Source organism: Notolepis coatsorum (genome assembly GCF_963971535.1).
Source record: "Notolepis coatsorum genome assembly, chromosome: 6".
NCBI classification, from domain to species: Eukaryota; Metazoa; Chordata; class Actinopteri; order Aulopiformes; family Paralepididae; genus Notolepis; species Notolepis coatsorum.
The window spans coordinates 153,832,047-153,842,046 of NC_140170.1; the positions used below are offsets into that span (position 1 = coordinate 153,832,047).

The following is a 10,000-nucleotide window of genomic DNA, read 5'->3' on the forward strand; positions in this document are numbered from 1 at the left end:
GCCAGAAACACTGCCTCCCAGCCTGGGTGTGGGGTAGCCAGGCAGGCAGGGAAGGAAAATGTGCTACACCCACCAAAAACTGTGTTCAATACAAGGGAAGACAATTTTTTTATTTGTATCAAATCATTAAAATTCGATTTAGACTAGTTTATTTGCAAGAACTAACTAATTAACAAACATGTTCCATAGATCCAAGGAAGTACTGAAGTTTACAATTGTTGAAAAGATACATAATGTTCTTTTAATAAATAATAATATACAGTATAAAGATACATGCAGTACTATGTCTCCTTTAATAAATAATATATAAAGATACATAATATGTCTCCTTTAATAAATAATAATATATACATGTACATAATATGTCTCTTTTAATAAATAATAATATATAAAGATTAAAGATACATAATATGTCCCCTTTATGTATTTTTCATTTAGGGGAACTTTGCACTTTTTCTCCACTACATTTGAAAGGAAATATGCAACTTTTAACTTTTTGCAGTTTGGTAGAACTATTTCTATAATTATCTCTATAATATTGAATGGGGGTGTAGTTTGGTAGAAAATAGTTCCTACGTGAAACTGCACACAAATGTACTTATGGTACTTAGGCAGGCCTACATTTGATATCGAATACTTCTATAGTTCTACCTGATTATAGTGGTTAACACTTTGGATGCCGGCGACGTGTTATGTCGTTATTTCGCCCCGCCCGTTGAATGCCGACGACGCTAATTGTCGTTATTTTTTTTATTAGCGATCTGAATTCACATTTCATCAACCGAGTCTCCCATTGGTACAGCAGCCCCTCTAGGAGCTCCGATGGGAAAATACCGCCCCCTATCGTCTATCCCTGTGTAACTGCAGCCCATTCGATTACACTGGTGGATGTGTGGGGGGGGGAGCCTACTGGCTCCACTATGCTGACGAGCCGTCTGATGAAGAGGGAAGTGATCGCGAGATGGAAAGCAGCCTGGAATATATATTTGGGTGGTTGACGTGACATGGCCTTTTTGGAGTCCTTAGTGTCAAAGATAAGTAAATAATGAAAAAATATATGAGAACATTTTGTTATATTGCACAGAACATTTAGTATTATATGAATGCACAGAGCATTTTTGTGAATATTGTTCCACTTATAAAAAAAATTCAGCCAAATGAGTAAAAGCTCATATGGTGTGACTGTCCCACGACCATTTTACAAAGTTTGATTTTGAATAAAAACAAGAAAATGTATGCATTTGTTATTTATTTAACTACATATTGACAACTCAGATGTCTACTTGTTAGTGTGATCTTCTAAAAGTCCAGGCATAATATTTTGAATGGTCCAGAAACAAAAAGATGTTGTCCCAAAATTGGATATCATATGGTGTGACACCATTTTCATATTTTTCAACTGGCAATTGTTTGGAAACCTTTGGGGTGGAGGGGTCCTTCATCTTTTCAGGAAGTAGGACAACATCTCTGAAAAGTCATTACAAGGTTAGAAGGTGAGTTAGCCCTCTTAGTTTTCTCAATATATAAGGTATATTTTGGCACTTCCACTTTTAGACCTTTCACACTGTCTTTTGGTGTGATGAATTTTATGCAAAAATGCCAAAAATAAGAAACTTTTTAGTCAATACTAAACTTAAATCTATATTGCCATGTGCCAATGAGCATGTTGTTAGCATGCTAGCATATAACCCCAATGCACAATGGTGTGCTAAGTTCATGAAACATCATATGGTGTGACACTTCATCATATGGTGTGGCAGGGTTTTCTCGTCACACCATATGATTAATGTGTCACACTATATGATATGAACTGCATTTAACTACATATATAATGCTATTTCATACATATTTTATAACTAATACCTACATATATAATGCTATTTCATACATATTTGATAACTAATACTTAAGTTTAATGAATATTTTGTCCTTTTAACACTTTGTCACTGTATTATAAACACGTTTTCTAAGGTATACCTACTTCCCTACTATTCCATTTCTCAAACTAAATCCATGTCTATCTACAAGATGTTGTAGTTGAAATATTTCCCTTTCACTTGTTTTTCAGTTTGAGACATATTTCATAGAGGAATGGCAAGTACAGACAGAACAAGAGAATACAGGGAGAGGCTAAATGGAGATCCTGTAAGGAGAGATGATGTCCTGAGAAGAAGACGAGAAAAGTAAATTGAACCATTAAACGTATAAAATATATTACTGTAGTTGTACAACATGTGCTGTACACAGGTAGAAAAGCCCAGTATATCTAGAAATCTCATAGTATAAACACGCGTGCGCGCGCACACACTTGGATGAAAAAGGTGAAGATTTGACGTGGGGTCTGAGAAAACAGATTGCTACCAGCCAACTCAACTTTAGTTTGACCACAACACAACCCTGTGCCGAGTCAAGTAGCTCTCCTGCTGAGGTGCCACCTGACCCATCAAGCAAAGGTCCCGTCATCATTCAAGTTCAGTCAGATCTCATTGACGAAGATGATGATGATGATGATGATGATGATGATGATGAAAAGTATGTCGAGGGGCTATTTGTAATAGTGAAGTATGGAGAAAGGCCATATGTGGGGCAGATAATGGAAATAGATGAGGATGAGCTGAAGGTGAATTGTCTGGAGCAGCTTGGGAGGCAGAATGCTTTTGTGTGGCCAAGGAGGCCCGACTGCATTTTCTACCACCAAAAATAAATACTGAGTAAAATCACACAACCCCAGCAATGCAGTCGGTTTGCCATGCTTGCCAACTACGACTGGCTTCTGTTCAATCAGTACTGAGCCGGCAATACATAATTGAGGCTTGTTGTTCAGTCACTGTTAAACTAAATTGCCTTGAATTACAAAAGAAATAAATGTTCAATGATTTTTAGAATTTATAGGAAAATATTCAAATGAGACAGCACCTTGGAATTAATACAGTTGGACGATGTTTCTTCAGGTTCTTCAGTTGTTCAGAACCCAAGTGCTATTAATGTCTTTTGTGAGACACTATTTTAAAACAGTTTTTCAAAATGATTCTACTGTTATGTTCGACTACATTTAATGTATGTCTTGAATAAAAAAATTATTAAAAATTAATTTCAATGATTATTACAATTGATTGTAATGGTTGGACGATTAATTCATATGTTTCTTCAGTTGTTCAGAACCCAAGTGCTATATGATGTATTTTGTGACACACTGTTTATAACATTTTATAACAGTTTTTCTTAATTTGAACCCATGATATAATTCATATGTTTTTGGTTGTTTGTTAAATTTATTAAATACATGTTTTTGCATTACGGGTTTTTGTGTGGTGTGATTCATCATATGGCGTGACGGCATATCATTTGGTGTGACTTTCAGAATTATGAAATTATGAAGGCTTTTTGGTAAGAAATGTTAAAATCATCAATGGGACAGATAAATAACAGTGTCACCAAATATTTCTAGCATTTTGGTGTTTTTATAAGAAGGTTTGCCAAAATGAATTAGAAATACATAGTCAAATTTAGTGCAATCGTCTTACCATGAGTTTTGATTAAGAAAAATTATGCAAAATGTAACTAATTTGCACAAGGAAATGCTAGAAATGTATATAGTAGTGATGAGGAATGCTGATAAATAGACATACATAATTAAAATACACCCCTTTTCAATTTTGTACAGAATAACCTTCATGTCACACCACATGACCATTGTACTCACTAGCACATTATACTAATGAAAAAAAATTTATTACACGAAAAAAATCTACAATACCACACATATTTTTAGAACGATAAGAGTCCGTAAAACAGAACTGAATGATTTACATTACTCATATGCGATATATTTAAAAAAAACTTTTTTTCAGTCTAAAACGTCAACCACCCATTTACAGCAGCCAATAATCAATCAATAAACGCGATCGATATTTGGAATGGCGATCAGGAATTGGAATAATCTTTTTGGAGAACATCTGATCTAAGGTAAGGAGTCTATGTTACCAGTTTTAGGATAATCGGAGCTGTTTTCACTGAGATAACAGCGTGCCCCGTATGTTGTGTGTGTGTGTGTGTGTGTGTGTGTGTGTGTGTGTGTGTGTGTGTGTGTGTGTGTGCTGTTGAGGAAATAAGAGAATCGATTTCTCAGCTCGCTTCTATAGCGTGCATAAGTACACATATACTATCGATAATCTAGCGTTTATTTGAAAACGATTCATAAATAGGCCGACAAATGACAACGTGTCTATGGTATTCAAGAATATTCCAGTAAATGCCGTTTATGAGGGAATCTTTCTATTTTCCTGAAATTTCCGAGAAAACGATAGCTTTTCGAAATGCTATGAAATGGAAATTAACCGATTAAAAAACCAATCCGTTTTGACAATGTAGACTGCAAACAAGTCATTGATAAGCGACGGGCAGATTAGACACATATGAGCCACCACTAGTGGCATAGGCCATATGGGCTAACAAAACAGGAGGTGCAAATCCAGAGCCCGCAGAATCATGAAAGACCCTCACCACCCCAACAACAGCCTGTTTAAGCTGCTGCGGTCAGGCAAGCGCCTACGGTCACACGCTGCAAGAACAGAGAGACTCCGACTCAGGCTGCGGTTACACTAATGGCCAGTTTTTGTTTTGTTGTCAGGGTCAGTTTCGCTTTTCAGAACGCAACATAATGGCAGGCAAGTTAGACATTGTTTTTTGCCTCCTGAGCACAGTGATGTGTATACATGTAGTACAATGCCAAAGCAGTAGGTGGCAGTAGGTGGCGAACATGAAGGCAATTTTCAACCAATCAGAAAAGTTGAATGTGCCAATACACTTCCTGCAAAAAATCAACAAGTCCACCATCTTTAATGCCTCGCGTGAGCCATTTAGCCAACGTAGCATTTTTTTTTCAGCAAAGAAAGTGCAATAAAAGTGCAATAAACAAAACGGATACATTCACTGTGTGTTCTGCCTCATTTGTTGATGAAACAAAACTAACATCAACACAATTGACCACCAAGAGCGGAGTTTAGTCTCACAAAAAGATCGATTTTGTTAGCTTACGTGCTAACGTGATTGGGATATGTCAGTATAACAGTATAGCATTGTGGCTAGCAGCTTGATAACGTTAATGATAGCAGAATGAATGGATGTAAACTTTATTTAACAGATTGCAGAATGGGTACAATACAATATGGCTCAATACAAACAATTGTTAAGGGAATGCAGACTGTTGTAGCTTGGACTGGGCTCCTTATAACAATAACTTGACAACACATGGTAGCCGCAGCTCCTTGGGACAGCTCTGCTGTAAACACTGGAAATAACCGTGCGGGTCTCTACTGCGCATGGGCGTTGAGCAACAACGGCTCCGTATCCGGCTCGTGCAGATTACATGGCACCATTGTCTGCAAGTTTTGGCGAGTATCCAAAACGGAAACACAATTTCAGCGTTGCCAGTAGGACAACGCGTTATCCTGCCAAAACGGCGTTTCTTTTTAACTTGGACATCAAACGTAATCATTCAGCAACAAAACGTTGCTGTATTCAGCAGTGTAACCAGCCCTCAGCTTCTTCCCCCAGGCCATCAGAACACTGAACACTGAACTCTCCACTCACAAATACACATGAGCACACACAGACACACACACACACACACACACACACACACACACACACACACACACACACACACACACACACACACACACACACACACACACACACACACACACACACACACACACACACACACACACACACACACACACACACACACACACACACACACCCCATTCATGCGGAAACCGCTAAAACAATCACTTTACACAAAATGTCACTTTAAAAAATAGAATCTTTAGAAACACTTTAAAAGAAGGAGGTACTGTATAGTTCAGATACATTAAGAGTTAACAATGTAAATTGTATTGCATAGTAGCGTATATAAGAACCAATGCAAGAGGCCGAGGAGAAGAAGTCAAGATAAGGCCTGGTTTATGACGTCCGTACCCATCGCAACCAAGGACGGGACAGTATCTGACTGTCTGAAGATAAGATGGATGGCAGGCCCCCCCTCCCCCCCCCCCCCCCCATCCTCACGCAAACCTCCCCCCACGAGCACGACTGGCGACGTGCACGGAAGGAGGGGTGGATCCCTCGACTGCCTCACACGCCCAAACCCTAAGCCACTACCCTATCCTTAACTCCCACCCCCCACTCTCCGCCCTCCCTCCCATCCCCCAAATTCCCTCCCCCGAGGGTGCTTCCTGAAGCTCACTGACTTTCGACATAAATGAACATTGTAACAACCTCACTGACTTTCGACATAAATGAACATTGTAACAACAAATGTGCTTTGTTTGTACTAATTTAGGGTTGTGCCATTATTATTATGCAAAGATAATAATTGTGATTAATTCTGTAATGAGTTGTGTGTTTCTAGCATCCTTGACACCCAAGGACAACGATGTAAATAAGTCAAGAAGCTTTTTCGTTTCTATCCTTGACAACAATGTATGTTGGATTAATGATCTGTATATGTTGCGGAGTCTAAATAAAAACCTGAAACCTGAAACCCAGTTTCTCAGGAACCTAGCATGTCTTTTTTTTTACCATGCATATCTTGTGTCTTATCTATTTAATTTTTTCTATGCCTATTTTATTCTATTTTATTATTGTATTTTGCACAATCAATGCGGGCATGACCACCCGCATTTCACTGTATGCCCTGGTATGTATATGTGACAAATAAACCTCTTGATTCTTGATTCTTATTCTCAACTTTCAGTGACTGTCTGACTGACAGTTAGTTAATGACATTGCTATAGTCTATGAGGTGCTTCGATGGTGAAAATGGACTCTTAAAAAAATTTGGTTATTATTTAAAGGAACACTCCAACATTTTGGGAAATACACTTACATGCTATCCTCCCCAGAGTCATTAGAGCCGATTGATATCAATTTCATCGCTGTGTGTCAGTTTTGGAGTTGTTGTAGGCAGGTGTATTTCTTCACTTGGAGTTAGGTTAGCTGCTCCACACTGCTTCCAGTGCTAAGCTAGGGCAGGGATCCCAGCACGGAAGAACCATGAGTGGTGCAAGTGTGCGGTGATTGGTCCAGACGCCACGTTCGTGGTATCATACCTAAGTGTGGTCAGCTGTGCCCTGCTGCGGGCAGTGCGCAGGGCTGGAGAGGCAGCCATGCCAAGTCAACCTCATATTGTAGTTGAAATACCAGTGAATTAAAAACATTTTCTCCAGCTAATCTCTTAGTTACATCAATAATATGCTGTCAGAACAGTCTCATATTTGTAGGTTAAGTATTTAAAGTTAGCTATTGGCCATTTTAGCGCTCTCACCTTGTTATCGACCATGAAATGCTTAGTTGTAAGTTGATCAATCTATAGTGTGATCCATGCACGTACTGCCTAGCAACTGTCCTCTCCACTCTTCTGCGTTTCCATTGGTGGTGCAAATATGAACCAAAGAAAAAGCCCTGAAGGTATGTAGTTCTCGGGGAGCTCCCCAGTGCAGTTCCTCTCAGGGAGACCTGCAGAACTGTTTGGTCTGAAAACGCCTAAACATACACAAAAAAACGGACCTCTCTCCAATTACAGTTACTAGCATTTGCATTAGCATGCTAAGGAGAAAACGAGTTGAAAGAAGTTAAATAATTAAAATGTACGGCGTCTGTGTGGCCTTCTTTATTCATTGTATCCATGGAAACTATGATGAACGCAGCCATAAAGGTATGGTTTCCTTATGCAGAAAAGACATAGAAGTAATAGTCTGTTTACTTTTCTGATAACTACATCACTGCATAACTCATAAATGTTGAGACAAGCTTCATTTTTGGTTATTAGTGATACTACAATAAATTCAAAGTAAATTTTCTTTCAAACTAATGTAACCAAGTGGATTTTAACCTGGGACCATAGGATCCACAGGCGGCCGCACTAACCAGCTGAGCTAAAGGATTATAAGGATACGACCCGTTAGCAAGTGCTGGTTGACTGCGACTCCTCTGTAATTTATACTTTGGTTGTGGCAGAGGTGTTTAGCAGGCTGTCAGGTAGAGGCGTAAAGACAGCACTGCATAGGATTGTGCGTGAAGCTGATTTCACTTTCAGATTTGACACCACAATGAATCAACACCCAGCTTCCTGCCTGGAACGTTCACAGCATATTCTGCTCATTGAACTTTAACCACAGTCGTGATGACTTCCTGTGGACTTAATTTCCCTGCATCAAGAGGTAAAATCAAAACCAAAAACAACATCTGCATGTAGACCTTTTTCTGGGAAATGGGCTCACACATGTGAGATTTGCAAGTAAAAGCCATGTGAGCACAGGGAGAGACGCTTCCTCTAACCCGCCTTTCCTCTGACAGTAAATGATCATTATTACACTTGCATGTCAAACTTTGAGAAGAAAATAGGTGTGTTTTAGGACAGCTCTAGATAGAGTTCAGGATTATCATAAAGAATAAACAAACTTCAGGCACTCTTGCACTGAGCAGGATCCAAAAAGATTTAAGTTATAGTTAAAAATCCTGCACAACAATAATAATAATAATAAAAAAAAAAAAAGGGTTTGTATGCTGATGAAGGCCTGTTTAGCTCAAAACTAGTTATTTTATCGATTGTTGTACACAAAAAGCCACTTTACTGGACAGAACACTGCCCTATAGATGCTGTGCACTAGTTATATTTCTTCCAACATGGCCGTGACAACATTGGTCGCCACTTTTGAAAGAAAATGCCTCATTTCTGTGCAGTGATAGAGTAGATAAAACACTGGTGAAGCATGATACTACTGTGACCTGTTTACAAGATCCAGTAATAAAACACCAACTTATAACATTTTTGTTCATATACATTTCTCATATATCAACACATCCATTGTTTTACACATAACAACCACTCTCTCAACGTGGAAGAGAAATGGGCATTCCAAACATGCTGGGAAAAACCCTATTGTCCTGCTAGTGATCTTCTTCAGCAGTGGTTATATGACTGACTTTGATTGAATGATCACATCCAATGGGGAAAAACAAATGCTGCGCTTCGAAAGCGAGGAATGCAATCTCACCGGAGTCGCGGCGGGGCCTCACCTGCGTGACGAAACACATGAGCAAGGCACCAAGAAGCACGCCGTCTCTTCTCTCCATCTCTGCCAGTTCTCTCTCTCTCTCTCTCTGTTTCTCTCCGCTGCGCTCTCCTCTTATGTTCCTGGGCAGACTGGAGATGCTACAGAAACCACTGACGGAGCCAAGCGCCTCGTCTCTGTCCACTCACTTATAAAGTCTGGCCTTCTGATGTCACAGACAGCGGACTGCAATGTAAATAATTGCCGTATTGGACAGGAATCAAAAATAGTTCTAATTCCACATTCCATCCCTACCCCTGTTTCCTCAACCACCCTCTGCCTGCTGGCCCCCGGCTCTTCTTCTACAAAGGCATGTCCTTGTGACTGTTTAGACTGTGAGTCCCGTTCACTCTTTTTTATTGTGGCGGTGAGAGGCGTGGGTTGCGGGTCAGTACGCGTGTCTGTTTACTGGGCACTGTCCTAAGACCATGGCACAAGACAAAAGGTCCGCTAAGGTGAATTCTACTTGGGGGTAAAGTAACTGATACTTTTACTCAAGCAGTATGAGGTCGTTCTACTTGGGTGTTTCCATTTTAGGGAAATTAAAACATTTGACACTGTTGCTTTTCAAAGCAAATACTTTTTCCTCCACTATATGTATCTATGACTCTTGCAAGCTACTTTTTGCATGCAAAGCATTTAATTGATTTATAACTAACTCTAAGCCTCTAACTTTGAGAAAATGCAGCTGATTTAGTACACCTATAATTTACATTTAGTCATTTAGCTGATGCTTTTATCCAAAGCGACTTACAAGTTCTGTACAACAAGTCAGAAGGAAGGGTGGGTACAACTCTGACAGCTAAGGGTAAGTGACTTTGTTCATCAAACAGTGTCGGACTTGAGTGCTACAGTCTTGAGTGCATAGTAGTATAGTAGGT

At 39.4% G+C, this 10,000-nt stretch overlaps 1 protein-coding gene across 1 annotated transcript in view; it reads right to left on the bottom strand.

Annotated features, from left to right (window-relative positions):
• LOC311229698 (CCN family member 5-like) overlaps positions 1-9,141 on the bottom strand; it is a gene marked incomplete at both ends in the record, with an annotated part of 43,977 nt that extends 34,836 nt beyond the window's left edge. Inside the window, one exon of the mRNA XM_084315773.1 lies at positions 9,085-9,141. Within this exon, the coding sequence (XP_084171899.1) occupies positions 9,085-9,141 (57 nt within the window). The remainder of the gene's footprint in view (positions 1-9,084) is intronic.
• Between the last annotated feature and the right edge of the window lie 859 nt (positions 9,142-10,000).